Source organism: Hyperolius riggenbachi, chromosome 12 (assembly GCF_040937935.1).
Source record: "Hyperolius riggenbachi isolate aHypRig1 chromosome 12, aHypRig1.pri, whole genome shotgun sequence".
NCBI lineage: Eukaryota > Metazoa > Chordata > Amphibia > Anura > Hyperoliidae > Hyperolius > Hyperolius riggenbachi.
In genome coordinates, this window is record NC_090657.1 from 59,760,080 (window position 1) to 59,786,827 (window position 26,748).

At 43.9% G+C, this 26,748-nt stretch overlaps 1 protein-coding gene and 1 long non-coding RNA gene across 2 annotated transcripts in view; one reads left to right on the forward strand and one right to left on the reverse strand.

Annotated features, from left to right (window-relative positions):
• The window catches only part of ANKFN1 (ankyrin repeat and fibronectin type III domain containing 1), a 964,382-nt gene that overhangs the window by 705,270 nt on the left and 232,364 nt on the right, over window positions 1-26,748 (forward strand). Inside the window, exons 10-11 of the mRNA XM_068263418.1 lie at window positions 19,818-19,915; window positions 20,862-20,952. Coding sequence (XP_068119519.1) covers window positions 19,818-19,915; window positions 20,862-20,952 — 189 coding nt within the window. The remainder of the gene's footprint in view (window positions 1-19,817; window positions 19,916-20,861; window positions 20,953-26,748) is intronic.
• Window positions 23,145-26,748, reverse strand: part of LOC137541874 (uncharacterized) — a 601,362-nt gene continuing 597,758 nt past the window's right edge. Inside the window, exon 9 of the long non-coding RNA XR_011025298.1 lies at window positions 23,145-23,204. This is a non-coding gene — a long non-coding RNA (uncharacterized lncRNA). The remainder of the gene's footprint in view (window positions 23,205-26,748) is intronic.

Genomic DNA, 26,748 nt, shown 5'->3' on the forward strand with positions numbered 1-26,748 from the left:
TTTACAATGCTGGCGGCTGCTCCCGTTCCAATAAAAATAGCCGTAATGCTTTTGTGTAATTCTGTCTAAAGAGAAGCGTTTCCAGTTACCTGCTCCCACATCACAGCCCCGAGAACACTGATCTCTCTGGAAAATATGGCAAGAGGAAGGAACGAGAGGGGTGACCTGCCTTGGATAGTCCACACAGGAAATGACATCATGCCAGATCGGCTGGTTGCAGTATTTAATGATACTATTAGCACAATTTTTACATATATTAGAGAGAGTGGAAATGGAAGTGTCCCAACAAGCTAGCACTGTTCATTTTAGAGAGATCTATTTATATAATCGATTTTAAAGAGGGTCTGAAGCCAAATAAATTAGCTCTTTTTATTGCCCACTTATGTTAACGAGAACCGGAGGCGGGTATTTTAAATCTTAAAAGCAAACAGAGGCATGTCCTGTGCACAATGACATGCCTCTGTGTCTCGCTATTGCCGCCTCTAGTGTCCCCCCCTCCTCCCCCCGAGGTGTTCCCCCCCTGAGAAAAATTCCATGCTAGCGACAATCTGCTTGTCGCTAGCCTTGCATTTACCTGCAGCCTGTCAATTAGTCGGTGCTTCCCCGTCTCTGTCCCTGCCGCTGCTTGCCTCCCTGAGCTTCCTCCAATCAGAAGCTAAGCCACATCCTAGGAGGTACTACACTTTTTGCTGCCTGAGGCAAACTTGTGAGGATGCGCCTCAACCCCCCCCCCCCCCCCCCCCTGAATTAGAATGATCGCACAGCACCCAACAATTTGCACTGCACGTTACAGCTGCGGTGAGCTCCCCAAAATACACCCTCAGTTTAGGTACGTAGCCAGTTATAGGTGCCCCCAGTGTTGGTAGCTGGGTACAGTTGCCCCCAGTATAGATTAGCCATGTTTAATTGCTCCTAGTATACTGTAGGTTGGCCAGGCACTCTCTTCACTTCCTGTTTCTGCCTGGTGCTGGCCCCAGACCTCTGCCGCCTGAGGAAGTCGCCTCACTTGGCGTCAATGGGTGCACTATCCAACCAGGCCAGCCCCCCCCCCTCTCACACACACGCAGACACACGCACACGCACGCAGACACACACGCACGCAGACACACACGCAGACACACACACACACACAGACACACACACACACACACACACACACACACACACACACACACAGACACACAGACGCAGACACACGCACGCAGACACACACGCACGCAGACACACACACACAGACACACACACAGACACACACACAGACACACAGACACACAGACACACACACACACACACACACACACACAGACACACAGACACACACACACACACACACAGACACACAGACACACACACACACACACACAGACACACACACGCAGACACACACACGCAGACACACGCACGCAGACACACGCACGCAGACACACACACACAGACACACACACAGACACACAGACACACAGACACACAGACACACACACAGACACACAGACACACACACACACACACACAGACACACACACACACACACACAGACACAGACACACACACACACACACACGCAGACACACACACGCAGACACACGCACGCAGACACACGCACGCAGACACACACACACAGACACACACACACAGACACACACACACACACACACACACAGACACACACACACACACACACACACACACCTTTTTAGGAAGTTTTTTTGATTAATAAATATTTTTTTTTTTCACTAAATGCATATTTAAAAAGAAAAGTGTCAAAGCTGGAGCTTTAAACTACTAAAGGTCCTATGGAACAATTTTCAATGAAGAGTTTCACTTTAAGAAATGATCCATCTCTTCATTTTTATCTGATGTTCTCCAGACATGTAATGCAAATACCAGTTGTATTGTCTTCCCCCGACTTTATCCTTTTATCCTATATGAGGAGAGGTTTAATATCTGTCTGCGTTCCTCTTACTGGGAAAGGCTTTGTGTGTGAAGCCCTTGTGAGCTTCTATAGCGCTTCCTGCTATAAATGGTAATGTTCATAAAGGCAGAAAAGAGATCGCCTCAATAGAAAAAGAAATGTCAATGTCTCCTATACCTATTCCATAAAGTAGACCTGAACTCAGGACTTCCTCTCTGATCTAAAAGATAAGCAACAGCATGATAGCCTTTACAGAAAAAACATTTCTTTTTTGCAGCGGATACAAATCCTGCAATAAATCTGCAGTGTGTCTACTTCCTGCTTCTCATGGAAGCAGACATAAGGTCAACATCCTGTGTTGACAAATTAGCTGCTCTGCCGAGGCAGCCAGATGACACAGCTGAGAGAGCAAATGACAGTTGTGAATAGTCACATATGGGGGGATTGATTAGACGGGCTAAACTCTCAATAAATACCGGGTGTGTTTCTCTCTGTTTTCAGTCTGTCCTGTGCAAGAGTTCAGGTCCACTTTAACAGAGCTGCACTGCCGGCCTGAGCGTTCAAGCTGTCTAACAGGGGTGGACAATGATGTGTCAATGCAAATACATTTTTTGCAAAGTAACAATAACCTCTATCATCACCCCCACAACATACATTTTTCCCCCACATGCCCTATCAGATGACATTCCCACAATAAAATATTATCCCTCCTAGTCCTAGAAATCACCTCCCCTCCGCAACATAGAATATTCCCCCACATGTCCTTGCAGATGACCTACCCACAATACAATATTACCTCTCTTCCTCCCCATACCACAATTATTCCCTCACACAACGTCCATGCAAAAAGGGCGTGTGATGTAAACGATAAGCGGTAATAGCGTTTATAAAAACATTGTGTTGTATTTCAATATACAATACAATAATGTTTTACAAATTAAAAAAAACATGTAATAATGTGTATGAAATCGCAAATTGTGCAAACAATAATCTTCCCTGTTTTGGAAGTGAAACTTATAATTACAATCAGAAGAGTGTGACCATGCACAGGAGGCTGAATCAAAAAACACAATGGGAGTGCAATCAGCCAAACAGAGTTAAAGGAAAACTTAAAGAGAACCTGTACTGAGTAAAAATATTTAAAATAAACACATGAGGTAACTTCAAGTGAACATTACAGAGTTACCTTGCCATCAGTTCCTCTCAGAAGCTCACCATTTTCTTCTGACAATAATCCCATCCAGTTCTGACAATATTTTGTCAGATCTGAAATATATCAGTTGCCGTCAGTAAAATATCAGTTGCTGTCAGTTATAGCTGAGAGGAAAACAGATGTACCAGGTAATGTTCATGTTTCCCTATGGCTCAAGTGGGCGATGTTACAGTTTAACTGTGTGCTGACCAGAAAGCTGTTATGGGGTAATGGCTATTTTCAAAATGGAGGACGGAAAATTCCCTTGATCATAGTGAACAAATAGGACAGGAGAAAGACACTGAGGAGTAGACTACATGGAAGGTAAGTATGACTTGTGTATGCCTATTTTGACTTTTATTTTCAGTACAGGTTTTCTTTAAGTGTCCCAAAAAAAATGACTTGTACTCACCCGGGTCTCCCCTCAGCCCCCTGCAGCTGAACGGTGCCCTCGCCGTGTCTCTCCGATGCAGCTGGACTCGCCGGCGGCCACTTCCGGTGTGGCCGTCACCAGCCGACAGGCTGATTAGCCGCGTTCCCGGCCGCAATAGCATTAAAGAAGGCGCTATTGCGGCCGGGAACGCGGCTAATCAGCTGCGTTCCCAGCCTGTCGGCCGGTGACGGCGAAACCGGAAGTGGCCACCGGCGAGTCCAGCTGCATCGGAGAGACACGGCGAGGGCACCGTTCAGCTACAGGGGGCTGAGGGGAGACCCGGGTGAGTACAAGTCATTTTTTTTAGGACACTTAAGTTGTCCTTTAAGTCCAACATGCAGAAAAAGAGGCTTTGCACATCCCTAAGTAAAACTTTTTGATTTATTTGAAAAAGATTAAAAAGGCATACATTACAAATCCCAAAGGTATACCAGAGAGAGGTACAGGCAGGTGGGGAGGTAGACAGCCGTTTCGCGCCGTCACATAGTGGCGCATCGTCATCGTTTTACTACAACTAAACCTAACCCTACTCTTACACAGAACCCTCCCTCTACCTATCACTAACCCTTACACCCCCCTGGTGGAGCCTAACCCGAAGACCCCACTGATGGTGCCTAACCCTATGACCCCCCCCCCTGGTGGTGCCTAACCCTAAGACCTCCCCCTGATGGTGCCTAACCCTAAGACCCCCCTGATGGTGCCTAACCCTAAATCCCCCCCTGGTGGTGCCTAACCCTAAGACCCCCCTGGTGGTGCCTAACCCTAAGACCCCCTGGTGGTGCCTAACCCTAAGACCCCCTGGTGGTGCCTAACCCTAAGACCCCCTGGTGGTGCCTAACCCTAAGACCCACCTGGTGGTGCCTAACCCTAAGACCCACCTGGTGGTGCCTAACCCTAAATCTCCCCTGGTGCTGCCTAACCCTAAGACCCCCCCTTAGTGATCACTTTATTGTGGGAATAATAATGTTAAAAATAGTGACTGTAAAAAATATATTACAATTTACTTACTGATCACTTTATTATGCGGATAATAATGTTTTACAAATAGTAAGTGAAAAAATGTTAAATAACGTTTCAGTTAAATACGATACATATGTTTAGTATATCTGTAAACGTAATTAATCATGGTCGCATTTTGTAAACTCATCACAAACGCAGATAGAAAATGTTAATTATCTCCGGGCACCCTTTTTTCCTGTTCGGCACCCGTCAAACAATATTTATTATTATGGGAGTGAAAGGCAGCGCCCTTTTTGGCCACTTGCCTCATGCACCCAAATTTCCTGCTTCCACCTAGCACCCCCACTCTTCCATTCCCCCCCCCCCCCCCCGAATTTTTTTTTTAAATCATTCCAGTCCATGTCCTAGTGATTCCATTATCCCAAGACAAAATATTATCCCTACTTCATGTCCTTACAGTTGTCCTCCGCCACCTATCCTTCATCTCCACCCAACCCAGAGAAGCACCACAGCCCCCGGAAACACCTGCTTCAGCCTTGGTGAGTTTTTTATTTGCCAGCCCACCATCGTCCTCCTTTTCACCCGCAAGACGCATAATTATTGGAGAAAGTAAAAATTTGGGCTTGTTAAAGACAGAGGCATCCCCTGGCATGACTTCTAACACCGAACATGGAAAACATAAATTGCTTGGACGTTCCGATAGTCTTGGATATGACATTATCCCTCGTGTGTTTTTCAAACGTGCCTGAATTTAATAATTAACTTTGTGTTTCCCTCCGAGAGGCGAAAGATGCCGTAAAGCAAAAATATTCCTGTTTGTTGGCAGGATTTTAAAGGGAAACTCCGAAGTAAACAATTCATCTCAGCACCAAGCAAATGTCACTAGCAATTTTTATCAATGGTGAAACATGTTGGCCACATATGGAATCAACTATAGAACAGCGCTGCCTATTCCTGATCTTTGCCCAGGGGGGAGAGGCGAACAAAACAGTAATCAAGGCAGGATCTGCTCGTTGAAGACAATAATATATACTAGAATTGCAATTACTCCGACATGAAAAGAATTGTGACGATTCTGCTTTTGCAGGCTAATTGAGTTTCAAATTTTTGCAGACTCCAGTGTAATAAAGACATTTTTTGAAAGCTTGTTTTAATTATTGTAAAGCGCTTGGCAGGATTTTTTTCCCCTTTTTCCATTTTATTTTTGTGTTTTTAAGTTGCTTTCATGTAGAAAAAGGAGGAATGGAACGAGCGAGTCATCATGTCTAACAACTTAATACCATTAAAATGGCACCCCTGAGATAAATGTGGCCAATATATAACAGAAGAATTATTAATTACAGGAGTAGAGGTCAACATCTGCCAAAACTGTATATTTGCGCTTTTCAGGAGTTCCAGTAATTGAAGGGGATATAACTGGAGCTGAGAGTAGAGTGAGATCATGGATGAGCTTCTGAGCTACTCTATTGGTCAGTGATGCCATTCGTCAAAATAAATAACCAGTTGGGAAGGCTGAATGGTCAAGGGGGAGGGATTTTCGCCAGACCATGAAAAACTCTCCTGACCTTCTTCACAACAGTAGCTCTGGAACAAAACATCATTATGCCATGCAGTTTTCCCTTTTCGTAACCTCTGACTATGCACCTCATTATATTAATATTGCAGAGGGCCGGATTGCTTTGCTCTCCTCCCTCTCTCCTTACAAGTGTAAAGTGCAGTCAATAACAATAGGTTAAATTTGTCCATTCACACTTTACAGTGGTGATCTCCTTTGCCATAGTGGTGACTTGCCATCAGTATGTACCAGCATACTCACATGATGCCGCCGTGGCCACTTACATGCCTCAGTGCTTTTGATGGTGGTCACGTATGTAATGCGCATGCGCAAGCCCAGATTCATCCATGCGCACTACAGATCCACTCATCTCTAGAAGTACTTGGGGATACAAGTACTTCTGAAAGCTGCCTGTGGAGGGCTGAAGAGGTACCACCAAGCTGGTAAGGGAACTTTACCGAGACCTGGCAGTGGAATGAGGGCACGGGGAGAGGACCAGGAAGGCTCTATGGGATCCAGGGCCTTCCCCAGAGCCAGTTTTCTGGTGAGGCCACCAAGGTTTGGGCCTTGAGCAGCTGTAGTTCAAGAGGGCACCGGACATGAAAAAGGGGTTTCTTATATAAAATGCTCATATAAAAGAGGAATTGTTTCGGGTCAATTTGATCCTTCATCAGGCCTTTACAAAGCATATATGAGTCAGGTGCTAGTGGTCGATGAGTGGACACATGCCTCAAAACAAAGCAAGATGGCAGAGGAAATGAAAAATAGGGCATCTGTTACAACCAGACGCACCTGTATCTCTCAGATGGCTAGTCCAGCAACCTGTGAGCTGCAAAAATCAGAAACTGTCTAAAACTATATACAACAAAACACTTCCTGTTTCTTCAAAACTGTACAATACTTCAACTGTGAATTTTGTGAAGGAACTTTTTGTGATTTTTGATATAGTAAAATGTGATACTGATTTTTGCACAAAACTATTTTTGATGTGGCCTCATAAACACAAACTGATTCTCCTACATACAAATTGATCTGTTACCGAGTGTGGTGGCTAACTCGAATGAGGACCCTACATCTTTCCTGAAACGAGTCTACTCTCGACTTACTCCTAACTATTATCCTTCCTAATAAAACCCATGTCTCTGCATCCCATGTCCGTGTGTGTGTGTGTGTGTCTGCGTTTGTGCTACAACGCATGTGCCGCAGGGACAGCCGTTGTACGGACAGGAGCAGGACAGCTAGGGGGCCGGCCGGGCGAGCATGTGCGCGCGGGCAGCGGGGATGCGCGCTGACAGGTGGCGGCGGTGACAGACCTAGAGCCCCTTATTAAATGGGCTAAGGTCCCTAGTTAACATATAAGAGGAGGCAGAAAATGGTGAGGAACACATGAAACATTAAAAGTAATGCTCAAGGGAGCTGTATAAGAGCGGGTTTGCTGTACATTCATGATACACATGGCAGATGGGGCTGCAGATGAAATGGGAGGGGCACTGCTGCACATGAAAGGGGAGCCACAACATACTTGGCCTAGGGGCACAAAATGTATAAATTAGGCCTTGACCTTCCCTCTCCGTAGGTGAGTATGTAACTCGTGTTTTGCAGCTTGCTTCAGTATTGCTTTAAGAGCAAAGACTAGGAATAGGACACAAGGCTAGAGTAAGGGGGTTGGGCAAAAGTCCACTTACCGCCCAATAAAATTACTATTAAGGAACCAATTTTTATTATGCATTAATCACAATTTTGTGAGTCTCTCTTTTCTGAGTCTCTCTTTTCTGAGCTGCTGCTTGGAGGTGACATTATGAGTGTATTAATGCCTCTAAAATAGCGGCGCTCTTGTATTCAGAAGCCCGCATCCTAGTAGCATGCTCATCTGAAGTGCATAATAATATTAGTTCCTTAAAGGGGCACTATGGCGAAAAATTGTAAAAGGTAAAATGTGTGCAAACTTGTACACATAAGAAGTAAGTTTTTTCCATAGTACAATGAGCCATAAATTACTTTTCTCCTATGTTGCTGTCACTTACAGTAGGTAGTAGAAATCTGACAGAAGCGACAGGTTTTGGACTAGTCCATCTCTTCATAGGGGGATCTCAGGGATTTATTTATTTTCAAAAGCACTTAGTGAATGACAATTGCTCTGTCCAACTGCCAAAAAACTGTGTAGCGAGCAAGGAAGCTGGCCAGCATCATTGTTTAAATCCTTTTTAGGGAATATATATCTTTATAAGAATAAAAGCCTTGCTGAGAATCCCCTATGAAGAGATGGACTAGTCCAAAACCCGTCACTTCTGTCAGATTTTTACTACCTACTGTAAGTGACAGCAACGTAGGAGAAAAGTAATTTATGGCTCATTTTACTCTGGGAAAAATGTACTTCTTATTTGTCTATGTTTGCACATATTTTAAATTTTAAAAATGTTCGCCATAGTGCCCCTTTAATCACTTCAGCCTTCAATCGTTTTTCACCTTATGCATGTGAGCAATTTTCACCTCCCATTCATTAGCCAATAACTTTACCACTACTCATCACAATAAATTGAGCTATATCTTGTTTTTTCCTCCACTAATTAGGCTTTCTTTGGGTGTTCTATTTTGCTAGGAATTATTTTTTTCTAAATGCATATTAACAGGAATATTAAGAAAAAAATGGATAAATATTTCTCAGTTTTCGGCCATTATAGCTTTAAAATAATACATGCTACCATAATTAAAACCCCCATATTTTATTTGCCCATTTGTCCTGGTTATTACACAATTTAAATTATGTCCCTATCACAATGTATGGTGCCAATATTTTATTTGGAAATAAAGGAGCATTTTTACAGTTTTGCATCCATCACTATTTACACGCTTATAATTTAAAAAATAGAAGTAATATTCCCTCTTCACATGCATATTTAAAAAGTGCACACCCTTAGGGAACTATTGGTTTTGTTTTTTTGTTTTTTTTATTGTAATTTTTTTCTTAAAAAAATGTATTTGGGTATTTTTTGAGTGTGGGGGTAAACAGTTAATTTTAAATGTAATTGTATTTATTTAAAAAAACTGTATGTAGATGTTTTATTATTTGGCCACAAAATGGCCACAGTCCCCAATTTTTTTTTTAGTCCTGTAAGCAAGAGAGCCCGCATACAGGAAGTGAAGGGAGGACGGGGAACTTTTTTCTTCTTTAGAAAGAGCAGGGCTTCTGAAAAAAGCCCGGCTCTTTCTAATGGGGACTTGGATCAATGAATGGGAACTGTGTTCCCATTCATTGATCTCCGGGATAAGGAGCAGCAGCACGGGAGCGCACGCACGGTCGCGCAGCCACATGCAGCAATGAAGAAGCAGCCTTTTGGACGTAATAGCAACGTCCAAAAGGTGAAAGTAGTTAGAGATTTTTAGTAGATTGTAGTAAATGATTCTGGATACCCACTTTTACATTTGTTAACCTGGTTTCAGCATCAGGAACACTTCCTATATATTTATATTGATGTATATTGGTATGCAGCCCCACCCTTCCAGTGACGTTTAACCTAGGCTATTTAGTTATGCAGCCTTCTGCCCCAGAGCACTTTGGGATACCAGGTATCGTTTCTGCTTACTTCGGAACACACAGTAAACTAACTTTCCAGAGCAAGTACCTTGCCAACAGTAACAATGTTTCCACCTGTGATAAATTTAGGTAAATTGAGGTGAGGAAAGATATTACGATGGGCAAACACTAAATAAATAATTTATAAATGAGTATTTGTAAAATATAAGCATTTTTATTCATTTAGTTACATTCAGTTAGATTCCTCTTTAATGCCATTTTAAAGTTAACCGCACAGCATTTTTAGCCCCCAGAGCATCTCGATAACACATTAAAAATGCATGCTAACAATGTGGCCCATTACTTTAAATGTAAAAAGAAGAGGAAGAATGGACTTTTTTTTTAAAGGGGTATTGTGGCGAAAAATTTTAACATTTAAAATATGTGCAAACATAGACAAATAAGAAGTAGGTAAAAGAGTCAAATGAGCCATAAATTACTTTTCTCCTATGCTGCTGTCCCTTACAGTAGGTAGTAGCAATCTGACAGAAGCTACAGGTTTGGACTAGTCCACCTCTTCATAGGGTATTCTCAGCAAGGATTTTATTCTTCATAAAGAAATTCCCTTAAAAGGATTTAAACAATGATGCTGGCCAGCTTCCCTGCTCGCTACACAGTTTTTTTTTGCAGTTGGACAGAGCAACTGCCATTCACTAAGTGCTTTTGAAAATAAATAAATCCCTGAGAATCCCCTCCCCCCCCCCCCCCCCCCCCCCACATGAAGAATTGGACTAGTCCAAAACCGGTCGCTTGTCTTACTTCTTATTTATTTTTTTGCACATATTTTAAATTTTACAATTTTTCACCACAGTGCCCCTTTAAATGTTTGATAAAGGCTTTTATTGCCCTACTTCAGACAGAAAAAATCAGGCAGATAAGGACTGCTGTAATTAGCAGTAGCAATGAGCAAACAAAAGCTTTCATCAGCAGTGGGTGGGGGAGATATTACACTGTGCTTCAACCAATTTAGAGAAGTCACACTTGGTTACATCCACTTGCATTCCAGCGGTTCTGGAGGTGTGTTTAGCTTCTAAGGGTACAATGGTTAATTTGCATATATTCAGCAGTGGTGCTCTGGGAGACATCTCAAGCTCACTCCAACCTGAATTACCGCAAATTCTTTCTGTTTTAGGAAAGCAAACTTTTGTTTTTCTTAACATCTTAGTAAGGGGGCTTTTAGGACCATTGTAGTCCCTTACACACTCCAATGAGTTCTGGGTCACCATGAGCTTGCTGGTTAGTCTGTGCCTCTTGGATAAATAAGGCAGAGGGAAGGGAAGAGGGGGAAATGACAGCTCCTACAGCTATTAGAAACCAGGACAAACTGCAGAAAAAAAGCTGCTAGGATCCCTTTAATGGGAGGTAAGCACACTATTACCACTCCCTCACCCTTCAGCCCTGATGACTCCTGTCTTGCTTGTTTGTAACTGGCATGTTTATTTTTTTCTCATTCGGAATTAAGATCTCAACTTCCATATCTCTCGCTTTACATGTCCTTCCATAGATCGGCACTGAGTCACAACAAATAGCAGTAAATCGAATAAACAAATCTCTTCCATTTCAAAGTTTTGCTTTATAAAAAAGAAACTTTTTAAATTGTTAAAAAATGCCCAAGGCATCCCTCGGAATTTTAATTTGTTAAATAGGAACCAAATGCCTCTAATGAATATCGCTGTCGCTATCCCTGTGTAATCTAGATTTATTGAAATAAGAACCATTCTCTTTCACCATATTCAGTTTCATAACTGATTATGTAATATTAGCGGGATTACATTTGGTGCTATAACTCAGGATGTTAGGTTGCCCTTGCTGAGTTCATCATTGCTTTAAAAAGAATTTACTTCCTGACTAATACATGCTAATATTATCATTAGACTTGTGTATGCGTTTTTTTTTTAGGTTATCGAAGAATGGTTGAATGGCATATCAAACAAATTGAATTGTGTTCTATTCACTGTATGTCTGAGTACTGTTTGCTGGCATGCATGAAAAAGGGCGCCGTGAAAATAGGTCCTGGCCGTATAACGAAATGGCGCCAGTGGATAACGAAATCTGATAACGATAAAGATCGTTGCCAACCTTGGTTAACAATCAATACCGTTGTTAAAACAGACAGGAAATAACGAAAGGATATTAACGTTAAAAATCGTTACATAATTCAACAATACAGCTTAACCAAACCCTACTCTCACACAGAACCCTCCCCTGGTGGTGCCTAAAACTAACCACTCCCCTGGTGGTGCCTAACCCTAACCACCCCCTTGGTGGTGCCTAACCCTAACCACCCCCTTGGTGGTGCCTAACCCTAACTACCTCCCTGGTGGTGCCTAACCCTAACCACCCCTCTGGTGGTGCCTAACCCTAACCACTCCCCCGGATGGTGCCTAATCCTAACCATCCCCCTGGTGTTGCCCAACCCTAACCACTCCATCTGCAGAAACAACCTTTTCCACATAGAAACGATAATATCTTTGATAACGTAAAATTTGTACATGCAAACAAAATAATTTGATAAAAACTATAACGTTGCAAGCTTCTAAAACGATAACCTACTTCAAAAACTTTAATGTTCTAATGTTGTTAGCGATCTTTATCGCGACGCCCTTTTTACTACTTTTTTGGCCGTATTAACGATAATTGCTTTAACCACTTAATGACCGCCTAACGCCAATAGGCGGCGGCTGGTCGTAAGTGGGTTTCCATTTCAGTTCACAGAGGGTGTCTCCGTGAACAGCCTGCGAGCCTCCGATCGTGGCTCGCAGGCTAATTGTAAACACCCGGGGAAGAAATCCCTGGTTTTTACAGCGTATGGGGCTGCTGTCGCAGCAGCGCCGTAAAGGAGATCGGCAATCCCCGGCCTCTGATTGGCCGGGGATCGCCGGCATATGATAGGCTGAAGCCTATCGGGCGGTACAGGACGGATCGCCATCCTGTACAGAGAAGGGGAGGGAGGGAAAGAGAGGGAGGCAGAAGATCGCTGCGGAGGGGGGCTTTGAGGAGCCCCCCCCCCCCCCCCCCCCCTCTCAAGGCACAAACAGGCGGCGGCGATCAGACCCTCCCCCAGCAGGACATCCCCCTAGTGGGGAAAAAAAGGGGGGGGAGTCTGATCGCTCTGCCTGCAACACGATCTGTGCTGGGGGCTGAAGAGCCCACCCAGCACAGCGCAGGGAAAAATCCCCTGGTCTTCAAGTGGTTAAAGTCTATGGCGGCGCCCTTTTCGTCCACCCTCAGCCGGCGACAGAATACAGTACAAGCAGCTAACAACTTTGGAACAGCTAAGCGAAGCAAATCTTTTCAAGATGCTTTAGGCACAGGCAGGCCCGAATTTACCTCACAGGAGCCTATAGGCACAGATTTCTTGGCACCTTAGATTTCGCTCTCCATGAACCTACAAACCCCACCGAACCACACTGCTGTGAGAAGTGTGCTGGCTGGCCCAGCTGTCATTTCTCCCTTACTTCCCTTGCCCATCATAGGTAGCTATAAGTGCCCCTTAGTATAGGTAGTCAGAGCTATCCTCACTATTAAGTAGCTAGTGATGTCCCCAACTGCAGGGAGCTCTTGTCAGTGGAATGCCAAGAGCTGGGTGAGTAACCTACCTCCCATTTGTGCTCTGCTCAGGACTCTGCATAGGGAAAGAGGGAGGGAGGCACTTGGGGAGGGGAGTGAGCTGCCTTTCCATCATCAGGCGCCTGTAGGCACGTGCCTACACTGCCTTATGGTAAATCCGTCCCTGCACACAGGATAGATGAAATGGGGCCCTAGGCAAGATAGAACTTTTTGTCCAACGCTGATGGTCACCTGGCTTTTTTAGTTAGGTTTGGTGGGGGCTAGCACCCCCCCCCCCCTCCCCAAATCACTCCAGGCCCTAGACAGCTGCCTCTGTTTGCCTTGTGGTTGTGGATGATCCAGCTCTGACTGCATGTTACAAACCCACACAACCAGAAGCAAAGCTTGACAAAAGCGACTACAAACCTTAAAGAGCTATAAGGTCCTCCTATAAAAATAAAATAAACTTCCATTACAATCTGCAGTTTTAAGTAAAGACCACTTCCTTTTTTTCTTGCATGGGAGGGGAAACTCCTCTCCTCCCCAGCCCCTATTTCCACTACAGATGAGTAAAATTACCACCCCCACCCCCCCATAAAAAAAATAGGTAAATAAGTCCATCCAAATTAGTTGAGATGGACAGTGAGATACCAATATGCCTGCTGGCTGAATCCTTGTACACAGGGCCAAATGTTTTTCAAGGCGGGTTTTGTTGCACCATTTGTACTTATTCATAGAATGCTTGGGGGCCAAATGTAAAACTCGCACAGGGCCCCAAAGCTCCTTAGCTACGCCACTGATCACAACTATATTCTGATCTGAACCAGATGCTGCAAGGGCTGAAAACTTAATAGCAGACCATTTTTATAAAGTGTACCTGTGAGAAAATAAGAGAAAAGATAGCTACTTACCTCAGTAGAGGGAAGACTTTCGATAGCCCCATTTTTTCAACCACTCCGTTCCAGCACTGGGACCCTCCAAACCTATTTGACAACAGCTTGTTGAATGCGTTCCCATGGCTACACTCACGCCTATGTAGGAACGAGGCCACACTGTGCAGGTGCAAGTTCGGCCTGCACAGTAGCACGGAGACGCTAATGCACGACTATTTCCTCCATACGTGAGACTCTTTGTGCCACTGTAGGTGCAGGTGGTACTTGTGTCTGCGCTCCTACAGGCACGAGAGTGTGCCATAGCCAGATTTACAGCTCAGGAGCCTACAGGCACATAAGCACTGGCGTCCTCAACCCTACCCCTTAACACAGGCCACACCTCTTCAAGCCACATTCCTCTTTCCCCCGACCCTAATAGCTCCCCTTTCTCCCTCCCCCAACCAGTACAATTAGCCTTCCCTCCCCTCTCTAGTGCTGGTGAGTATCTTCATATACACTTTACTCACACTCTGCAGAGGGAGGGCAAGAAGGGGAACACTTCGGGCAGCCAGTGAGCCGCCGTTCACACATAAGCCGGTAGTCGGCACCAGCCTACAGTGCCTATTGGTAAATTTAGTCCTGTGCGGCCCCGAGGAAGAAGAGGCTTCCAGCGAGCAGCGCTGGGGTGGACGATGATCGGAGAGGTCTCCCTCTTCTGAAGTATGTATCGAACTTTTCTATAATTTTCCCGTATCGCTTAAGGTTTTCCAGCATTCTCATAACTTCGTAACTCGACCTCCTATCATCAGTAAGCGCTTTCCCCGAAATCTGAAACATTTCTAAGATTTTCCCTCCCGCTGTAGTTTATCGGCGGAGCACCTGAAAGCCATCATCTGTTAAAACATTTACAGCGAGTGGGGAGAAATAGCCTTGGCAGTTATGAGGGCACATAATTCAAGCCTGCCTATGTGCCAGCAACTTACACTGTTTTATATACTTATTTACACTCTTGTTTATTGAAATATCGCTGCTTACTCTGCCAGCCGCAGCAATGCGCCGACTGTTTGCTCACTTCTGAAACACAAGAGTGCCTTCATTAAAACATACGGCGAGCACGCTAGCAAACATGGAAAATATCTTTACACATCATGTAGAATGTGTTAGCTATACATATATTAACGGCTGGCGGCAGGGACGGCGATCAGCCTCGCTGGTGCAGCTCCCTGTCTAACCCAATGTCCTGTAGAGGCAGGAATAGCCCCTCTGAGAGCTACACAAGCTTTGCTCGTATGTTTACATTGTACACAGTGCTGGCCATTGTGTCTATCCCGGCTTAGAAATCGGCCAGAAAATGATTTGTGAGAATGTTATTTGGTAAAGTGTACCTGTGGTGAAATCGCGGAGCAGGTGACCTCGCGTGCCCAAAAGAATTAGTGTTTACTCAGCCAGCCGATTCAGACCTCCAATAAGATAGAGATAATTAGTGCCACATATCCATAGATATGAGTGAACCTCAGAGGTGTATTAAGGCCTGTCTTATTTGGAGGTCTGCTGTGGTAAGCTCAGTCTCATTTTGAGGTCCGCTGTGATGAGGCCAGTCTCAATCTGAGGTCCACCAGGATAAGGCCAGTGTCATTATGAGGTCCACTGTGATAAAGCCAGTGTCATTATGAGGTCCACTGTGATGAGGACAGTCTCATTTTGATGTCCACCATGATGTGGCCAGTTACATTCTGAGGTCCACCGTGATAAGGTCAAGCTCATTTTGGGGTCTGCGAGATGGAGCTGGTTTCATTCCTGGATCTGTTGCAATAAGGTCTCTCTAAAAGTGCCAATACAACACTTGAGATTGCATCCTGGACAACCTTCAAATTCAATAATTTTTCAAATCGGAAAAGAATAGGTACTGTGACATGACCATCAATCGATCTTGGTGCAAAATTGGTTAATCGGACATGCTGGAAAATATTGGTCGCAAGTAGTTTTGGTGTGCGACGGTAACTCTGTTCAATATCGCTATGACTGAAGTACCTATCAGACCGCTTATCGGTGTCCCCCAAGAGTAAGTGCGCTCCATGCCTATATGCAGTGTAAAATCTGGATGGCCAGCATTTGCACCGGCCTACAGGTGAGACTTTAATGAGCACAGGCACCTGAGGGGGCACTTAGGGGGCAGCCAGGCAAGTGGCGGTGCTAGACTAATCCCTAATTTCATGCTTAAATATATTAGAAATCAGTCTGCAGTATATGGGCAGCCAGCAGATCCCCTCTCTGATCAGATTCGATCAGAGAGAGATCTGTCTCATGCTTGATCTGGCCATGCATCGAGTAATGTATGGATACCTTTATTCTGGAGTCTACTGAGATAAGATCTGCCTCATTCTGAGGTCCACTGCAATTAAGCCACTGGCTTCAATTCACTAAAGGTGGCTATACATCTTTCATCATCTTGGATGAAAATCGGTGCTGCCAAAAGCATGGCCAATCGACGATGCAACCAATTTCAGGCTGAAATTGGTCACATGTAGGGATTCGGACATGCTGCAAGATTTCAAGCGGTCGTGGTCAATTGGGTATGCGATGGTAACTGGGAGAGATATCAGGATAAGTGAAGAAACCCCCGGAGCTGTCCCCCCAAATGTAAAATGTGCCCCCTGGAGCCTGGTACAGAATACTTTACCTGTCAGTATCCGCTGCTGGCTCCGGGCTCCGTCCACAATCCGCATACATGCTCCTCCAGAGCAACGTGGGCACGTGTGATGTCACAGGAGCCCGTGTATACACCGACAGCCACGTGGGGAGTATGGATGTGGATTGTGGATGGAGACCAGAGCAGGTGGTGGACATGGACAGGTAAAGTATTCTGCATCAGGCTCCAGGGAGGGAACATCTTACACTGGGAGGACAGCACCGGAGGTGGCAGACGCAGCATCACAAGGCCAATTCCCAAACAATTCCAGCATGAAATCAATCAGGAATCGCCTGGGTGTATGGGCATGCAACAAATCTCTCTCAAATCTGATTCGATCAGAGAGAGATTGGTCTCTTGGATGATCTGCCCATACATTGCCTGATATACGGCCACCTTAAAGGGGAACTGAAGTAAGAGGTATACAGAGTCTGCCATATTTATTTCCTTTTAATCAATACCAGTTGCCTAGCTGCCCTGCTGGTCTATTTCTCTGCAGTAGTATCTGAATAACACCAGAAACAAGCATGCAGCTAGTCTTGTCAGATCTGACTTTAAAATCTGAAACACCTCATCTGCTGCATGCTTGTTCAGGGGCTATGGCTAATAGTATTAGAGGCAGAGGATCAGCAGGGCTGCCAGGCAACTGGTATTGCTTAAAAGGAAATAAACATGGCAGCCTCCATATACCTCTCTCTTCAGTTGTCCTTTAAGCGTTACCACATGCAGTAAAGCAGAAAACTTGATTGATTGGTTGATTTTTCCGAACATTTTGTCAAATGTCAATTCACTAAGCCGTTACTGTATTGAAAATTTAAATTACCGGCTAGGGAGTTACCGTAAATTACCAAGTTGTTCATTAAATACCACATAAATGTCAATTCACTAAGATTAGACCATGCAGTAAAAACAAGTGAGATGTTCAGTATTTATCCTCCACTCTGGAACATAGTAGTAATTTCACTGTGAAATTTGCATTTATGGTACAAAATAGTAGAAAAACATTTCAAACTATTGCAAAATTTAATTTCTCGTGTAATCGTGATTAGAATGCTTAATTTTGCATTGACCTGTTATTTTGTGACATCTTCATCTATGTAAAAAAGAAAAATTATTGTGCCTGTTCAGACTTCAAAGAACTTGGTGAAAATCGATTTTTGCATGCATGCCCACAAATTTCCACACATACACTCATCTATGAGAAAAATGTTCAAAATACCTTAATGAATTTTGCAACCAAAACTTGTGTAGTGCAAAATCAAGATTACGTGCAAGATCATAATTACAAAAATTACCTTGTGTGTAAGTCTACTCCAAGATTTGACCCTCTTAAGCTGAAATTGTTATTGACTCAAGTATAAGTCTTCCCATCAAAGTTAATGGCTGCACTTAGGCACCAAGAAGAATTAACAGCTGCTCTTGGGACAAGGAGGGGTTAATGACTGCACTGCATACAGCATTGCAGCCCTTAACCCCTCCTGGACCTTAAGTGTAGCCAATAACTCCTCCAGACCCCCAAGTGCAGCCATTATCTACTCCCTTTCCTACAGAACAGTCCCCCCCCCCCCCCCCCCCCCACCACCACCTCTTTCCTTGTTAAGCACATCAGGACGAGAGCAATTTCCACATATCAGCACTGCTCCCCTTCATTTGCCAATAACTTTATTACTACTGATCACACCTAAATTATTTACCGTATGTGTTTTGTTTTTTTCAGGACAAATTAGGCTTTTAGTGATTAATATTTTGTTTTTAGTAATTAGCTTATTTTCTATGCATTTTAAAGAAAATAAGGGAAAAATGGAAAAAACACACTTTTTCTCTATTTACATTCATTATAGCTTTACAATAAAAAGAACTAACTATAAGTTAAACCCACAAATTGTATTTGCTTATCAATCCTGGTTATTAAAACATTTAGATTATGTTCCTAGTACAATGTAGGGTGACAATATTGTATTTGGAATTAAAGGTGTCCTTTCTCAGTTTTGTATTTTTTGCTTTCTCATTGTACACTATGGATGCTTACAAATCCTTATTTGCAAAACTATCAGTATTATACCCTCATGGCATACATATTTAAAAAGCCAAGTTCCTTAGGTAACAATATAGTTATTTTCTTTTATATTCTTTCACGTTTTCATTTTACAAGTCTTGGTTTTGGTACAGAATATATACATTTTTATTGGTTTTGATTCAGTTTGTTTCTAAAAAGAATACACAAGACATGGCCCTTAACCCAAAAACACCCTAAATCTATTTTACTACTTATCACAGTTAAAATGTTACCCCATATGTCTTGTGTAGCTATACTAAGTTTCCCAAGTTCGATTATCATTTTGAGAATTCATTTTTGTGTTGGATTGAGTTTGTCCCTACCAATTTCTCATGTGATGTGGGCCCAAGCTGTAAAACACACTAAAATGTATTCTACAACTTGTCCCGGATTAAATGATACTACATGTGCCTCACTTAGTAACAAACTGGTGGTTTACTCTCCACAATTACACTGGACGTGTATACTTGTCCAGTTAGGATGAAGTGGTTAATTGTTGTGGCCAGGACTTCCAGAGCTGTGTTTTCTCTGCATTTCCTTTATAAAGAAAGTGTCACTTACCACTAGGTACATTGCTGCAAATGGGAATGTCACTACTTGTACACATATTACTCAGTGTTGCTTTTGACTCATGAATACGTCGACCCCTGTACTATTATGTAGTGAGTTAGACCTACATTTCTAGACTTATAGTTGAGTACGGTATATATACGGAAATTTCACAAAAGTAAAAGTATACATTAATGGTCAACACTGGTTACTATCTTGTCTGCCTCCATGCACCTTATACTGTATCTCAGGGTAAATTACCATATCCGGGTATATCCATGGGACAGGGCGCTATTGCTCAAGTGTGCCTGGCACCAGGGACCCTTCCAAAATTGTTACTATATGGCTGTATAATTTGTTGTGCTTCTTCACCCAATTTTATTTTCAAATGGGAAAGAGGGACAGTCAAAAATTAAAGAAAATGTGTATTGTGGAACTTTTCATTAGGAGATGATATGCTTTAAATTCTGTTTCAGTGGAGTGGAGCACCTCCTCAGACTTCTCCCCATTGGCTGGAGAGATCATCGTCGATCATCTACAATCTTTGAAATGCACCATCACAGGCCTTTCTATGGTGAGTACTCTTTAAATGAACCAACTTCCTGTTTCTGAAGGAAGTTGTGTTTTCTGTCTGGTTAAATCCACCCCATCTGTGACCAATGATGAGCAAAAAAACAGATATTCTATTTGCATTAATTTTCACAAAAATAATGTAAAATTCAGATCATTTGGTAATATATTTGGGAGTTTTCACTTTTTTTTGCACTTTTTAACACTGAAATGTGTGATTTTTTGCATTTTAAAATTTTTCGTGTTAAAGGGAGTGATTTTTATTTTATTTTTATTTTTTTTGCTTCACTTGGTTATATGAAAGTGACTCAACACTTAGGGCTTATTTCCATTAGCCGCTGCCGTTTCCCACACGCGATTTTGGATGCTAAATCACAGCCTATTGAAATCAGGAGTAGGCTGCATCTGAAATTGGGTGCATCCAAAAAATCGCACTGGATGCAGGTTTTTCCAAAGGCTGCATCCTAATCCCTATAGCCTTTTTCTAATTGTTCTATAATTTTTTGGGGCGCCTCCAGTCGTGTTCTTTCGTAACGGGTATTAGGAGTTTGATGTTGGCCTCTGGAGTAAGAAAGGAGCACATTTTGAAGATGTTGCACAGGTGGCGCTGGTGGGAATCAGAGATGAATGTGGGGAGTGAAGGAGACTGCAGTGTCGAAAGGTGTAACTTATTTTACTTTACACAACAAGTAGGGATGGCCGTGCATAAGAGAACTCATGGAGAAGCATGTGATCAGTTTGATCAGCTGATTTGTAAGGTTCTGATTTGCTATGATGACTTCCTGGTTTAACACATGATCATGACCAGCAAATCAGAGCCTTACAAATCTAACAGCTGATCCAAACTGATCACATGCTTCTTCATGAGTTCTCTTAAGCATTGCTATCGCTAACAGCAAGCTGATGGTTTCCAGTAAAATCCTAACTCCAATGTTTGACTCTTCTGGCAGGGGAAGGAGTACTATGTACAAGTGTCTGCCTGCAACATGAAGGGCTGGGGGCCAGCCGAAGTGTCGAGCCCTGCCTGTGCTGCTCCATCCAGTAAGTGCATCACTGTCAGGTGACATCATACTTATTGATAGCTCTGTTGTGTCTCTGTCTTTAAATAAACTTGAAGTGCCTATAAATAGAGATGGCCTGAACTGTTCGCCGGCGAACTTCCGTGGTTCGCGATCGCGGAGAACCGCAAACTTTTGCGGAAGTTCGGTTTGCCCCCATAGTACATCATTAGGGTCAACTTTGACCCTCTACATCACAGTCAGCAGGCACATTGTAGCCAATCAGTCTACACTGCCTCCTGGAGCCCCCCCCCCCCCCCCCCCCTTTATAAAAGGCAGGCATCATCAGGCATTGGACTCACTCGTGTGCCTGCAGTAATTAGAGAAAGAGCTGCTGCAGAGAAAGCTATAGGGAAAGCTTGGTTAGGCCCTTGTAAGCTTGTTAGCGTGCTCCTTGCAGATTCTTATTGCTAAAAAAGCACCCCTCAACAGCTCTTTTGAGAGCTAATGTTGTCTATTTTTTTTTCGTGTGTTTGTGGCCCACTTGCATTATATACAGCCCAGTCAGTCAGTCGCAGCTGGCCTTGGGCACCTTAATTCCTACTGTGCCACTGCCAGGCCCAGCACATTCAGTGACTACCTGTGTGTGTGACAGGCAGCTGCACATTTGTAATCCCAATCACTGCACCTGTTCAGTGCACCTACCTACCTATACCTGCATGAGTGCACGCATTGTTACTACCACCAGTCATTGCACCTGTTCAGGGTACCTGTGTGTGTGTGTGACAGGTAGCTGCACATTTGTAATACCAGTCACTGCAACCTGTTCACTGCACCTGTGTAACCGCACATTGTTGTACCAGCAGTCACAGCATACCTGTTCACTGCACCTGTGTAACTGTACATTGTATTAGTAAAGTCAGTGCATACCTTTCACTTCATCCCCCCCCCCCCCAATATGGACAAATCAAAAGGCAGAGGCAGGCCACCTGACAGGTCTGTTCGAGGTTGCGCTGTCGTGATTTCATGCGGCCCTCGACCAAAGTACAGTGTTCAGAAGAAGGCACCTGCCATCAACCCCTAATATTGTCAGGACGTAGTTGACTATTTAACACAGAACACCTCATCTTTCTCAGTTTCCACACGGAAGCGTGACATATCTTCCTCCTCCTGCTCTGATTCTGGCACCCCACTTAACACTCAGTTGACCGCCACCACCAAAGTGCCATCACCCCAGGGCTCAGCGGTGTGGACATTTTTTGTGTGTCTGCCTCAGATGAGAGCAATGCCATCTTTACTCTCTGCCACCGAAAATTGAGCCATGGAAAGACCAAGACCCGCGTAGGGACAACTACCTTACGAAGGCACGTGATTACAAAGCACAAACTGCAATGGGATGACCACCTGAGGAAAAGCAGCACACAAAAGCAAAGCCACCCACCGCAGTGGAAGATACCAGGCCACATTTTTTCTCAAAAAAGGCGATACCTAAACTGTACCGTGATATTGAAAGGCAAGTGGTGACTGGTGACATCTCTGGCACACAGCGTTGGGTCAAGGGTCCATCTGACCACAGATGCCTGGTCTGCAAAGCACGCTCAAGCCTGCCCGAAGACTAAGTCAGTCCCCACACACAGCATCTCTGCCTGCAGGCCGCTTGACTGCCTTCTCCGCAACCACCAACAATTTTTCTGGTGCGTGTACATGCCTGCCTAATTTTTCTGGATGCACTGCAGCTGCAACAACAAAACAAAAGGCATGTACATGTGTCAATTCCCCTTCATGATCATTACCTTGCGCGGTGAAGGGGCTTATATATCACAATGAAGCAATGACCAACGGCTATATGAGTGTCTCGGGGGGGGGGGGGGGGGGGGGGGCACACCTAAGATTATAAGGTCGTTGCTTCATTGTGGACAGACTAAATTTGATCAGCTGTTGTTCTATCATTGAGCTACCACAGCCTGGCGACCATATGGGCTTGAAAACCGCCACGGCCTGCACTCTGGTGCACCACACCCTACTATCTAGGACACACCCCTCTGGTCAGCAGACCAAAGTGATGTTATACGGATTAACCCTGCAGGATCAGTCCAAACAAAAACTTACTGGGCACTACATATATAATGTCTACCCAGCTAAACACCGAGGTAAACATGAGCATAGCATACATAAGCCTGAGCAATAATACAAAATTGCGGGCCATAATTGTCATTTATACAACGACTCACAGACCCAGGGATACGACATGTTCCCTTTCTCTTCCGCCCACCACACGATGACAATCATCATGACCTAGGGGAGAAACACATTGGAAAGCAATCATTAGCAGTGAATAAAGCAATTTTTACATGCTTACATATTAATATGTGACACATCACAGGAAGCATTTTAAGCTCAACATATCATTGAAACCCTTAGGGCTCACTGAATCGAGCCTCCTCATCCATCTCGCTTCCTTTTGTAGCAACAATCAATCCCTATCTCCTCCTCTGGTGAGTGGGGGTACACCAGAGAAGGAGATAGGGATAGATTGTTTTCTTTGGGAGGTACATTATGCTAAGAATTATTTTATTCCAATTCCATTTTAATTGGAATAATAAGAAGAAAAATGAAAAAATTCATTATTTCTCATTTTTTGGCCATTATAGTATTGAAATAAAATGTTCTACTGTGGATAAAACCCATACATTTTATTTTCCCATTTGTCCCGGTTATTGCAACGTTTAAAATATTTCAGTAGTACAATGTATGGCGCCAATATTGTATTTGAAAATAAATGTGCATTTTTTCATTTTTGCATTCTTCACTAAATACAAGCCCGTAAATTAAAAAAATAACCGTAATGTACCCTCTTGACATAAATATAAAAAAAAAAGTTCATTCCCTAAAGTAACTATTTATGCAATTTTTTTATGTAAATGTTTTTCTTCTATACAAAAAACAAAACAAAAAAAAAAAACAGTTTGGGTACTTTGGAAGAGTGTGGGAAGGAAATGGTGAATTTTAAATGTCAGTGTTAGTATTTTTATTAAATAAAAATGCATTTTCATGTAATTTTACTATTTGGCCACAAGATGTCCCCATACATTTCCGTTTTACGTACATAAGCACGTGAATTGCATGGCATAGTAACTCCAGGAAGATACAATGAAGCAGGCATCTAATAGATGCCGATGTTCATTGACTCGCAGACTTAGACTAATGAAAGGGAACTGCGTTCCCATTCATCTCCCCGCTAACGGGAGGTGAAGGGGGAGCACGCGGTAGCGAGTGGCGGCCATCTGCCGCTGAGGATGTGTTTTCACGGCCCTGGGACTTCAAGTGAAGTTTTCCCGGGCCATGATTATACTGCACCTGGTATAGTAAGTAGTTAACTTACCTGGGGCTTCTACTGGCCTCATGCGGACGTCCTATGCCCACGCCGGGACAAAAAGCTCCCCCACCCCCCCTATGGCTTGCTTCCATCTTTTTGTGACTTTAATATTGCAAACCACTGTGCATCCTTGCTCCTGCTGACGTCGCCAGAAGCTTCCTGCGCAGGAGCAGAACATCAGATTTCTTCCACACATTATGCCTGTCTGACTCAGAGCCAGATCATCCGTAAGGGAAGCCTAGGCAGTTGTCTGGGGCATGGAGAGAAGCTAGGGCCCTGGTTGATTTTAGCCCCTTCAGTGATGGGCAGAAGATGATATCTTGCCTAGGGCCCCATTTCACCTTAATCCATTTCTGGTATGACTACTACCGCCAAACACAACAGACGTGGGATGCTACACGCAGCATCCAATAAATGTTGAGCAACCGCGTAATTTGTGCAAACAACTGAAAATGCATCGAGATGAACACTCCCATTCATCTCAATGCGGTTGTCGATCAATCTCAGCTCTAAATGACTTCCCATGTGAACCAGGCCTCGGTTGGCCAAAAGGGCCAATTTTGGTCATTTTGGACCATACATGGCTTTCTTTACCATTAACAATCACTGAAAAGTCAGAGAAGCCCAGAGTGGTAAGATCACTTTAGTAAGCAATTTATGCACTTTAACCATGCCGCACCTCCTCTCACACCAGACATGCCCCTCCCCTTCATGTGCTGCAACATGGCCTGACCTCTTCATCAATGCAGATGTCGAGTAGCAGGCATGGGCAAGGCCGGGTTTATACTTTTTCCACCTCTAGGCCAAGTAGGCTGTGGCAACCCTTCCATGGACAGCAGTGCCCCTCCCATTCCACGTGCAGCCCCATCTTCCATATGTAACATGCATGTACTGCAGCCCCTCTCTATTATGAACACCTCCCTTGGGCATCAACTTCTGTTTTCATGTGTTGCTTCCCATTTGCAGCCTTCTCACTCATATGTAGCAGCTCCTATTTTATGTCCAGGGGCCCCCTTGGGCTGCAGCCTCCTAAAGCCCGGGCCTTTGTGGCCTTTCCAGAAAATCTGGCCCTGGGCTTGGGCAGGTAGTGCAGGCCATTAGAATTTTAATATGCAAACATTTTTTAACAATATGGATGCTTTCATTAATGGCATTGCACACATTGACTGACAAATCCCAGTGAAGACCTTTCTGTACACAGCTACTGTTAAGAGGTTCTACTGGGAGGTGTGCCAGGCATTCTGTGTGACAGGTTCTCTGACAGCATGCTAATCCATGGCCTGGAGGTCTGATCTTTCCACATACGTAGATGTTTTCTATTCATGAGTCACTGATGTCTCATTAACCTTGTCTGCCGTGGTGCGTACAATAATGTAGGCTTTTCTTCTTACCGTGTATGTCATAGAAAGCAGAGCTGTCATTGGACACAGCCCACCACACCGACACCTTGAGATGTTTAGGAAAACAGCTACACAACCAGGATTAGCCTCACATGAAGATTGCAACCCTGATCTCAGATATACAAATATGTGTTATTGTCTCTGTGACATCAGCTTTCTGGCATCATGGGACAAGTGCAGTGATGAGCGAGATTAATTCGTTTTTAAAGTAATATAACCAGGAGGGTGTACAGGTTAAGGAGATTGCCCTTTATGTAGTGTTTGTGCCTTTGACCGGGGTTTAAATCTCAGCTCAAGCCAGTACGTAAAACAGTAAAAGTCTTTGGGCAAGGCTCCCTTATGATCCTTATGAGTGCGCCCTAAGTGGTTGCAGCCCTGAAGTGCTTTGCGTCTGCCTGGAGAAAAGCGTAATATAAATGTTCTCTCTCTTGTCTTGGAAAAGAAGAACGAATTCAATAGGAATTTATGAGCGTATGATGGCCTTCATACATATTCTATGAAAACCTTATAGCTATGAGAACTTGAATAGAAGATGCACAGCTGCGCCCATGTTAGGCAGGCCAGAAAAGAATGTGGTGCCTTGAAGAAAATAACCTTTTCTTGAGTGTGTATACTTTTTTAATGGGCATCAATGGGGTACATCCAGGGCCAGATTTCTTGAAAGTCAAAGAAGGCACCAGCATTGGGTGGCTTTATGCACAAGAGGACAGTTGAACATGGAAGAGGGTTTGCTGCACATGGAAAAGGCTAGGCTGAAAATGAGGAGCAACACATGGAACCAAGAGTGCTTCTGCCCAAGGGAGTAGTGCATGAAAGCCAGTGGCAGCTGTACATGGACGTTACACATAGAAGAGGAGTTATTTACATGGAATTGGAGCAGGGGTGTACCGTGTTACCGATGGGCCGCCAAGCAAAAACTCCATCCCCTGCTTAACCTCTCCCCCCAAGATTGCAGTGCATAGATCCTTCACACCCCTCCCCATCCTCCTTTGCCAGTATGCAAAGGGGGCAGGGACCCACTCTGGTGGCAAGGAGAGTAGTGGCAGCATCATACATTACCCTT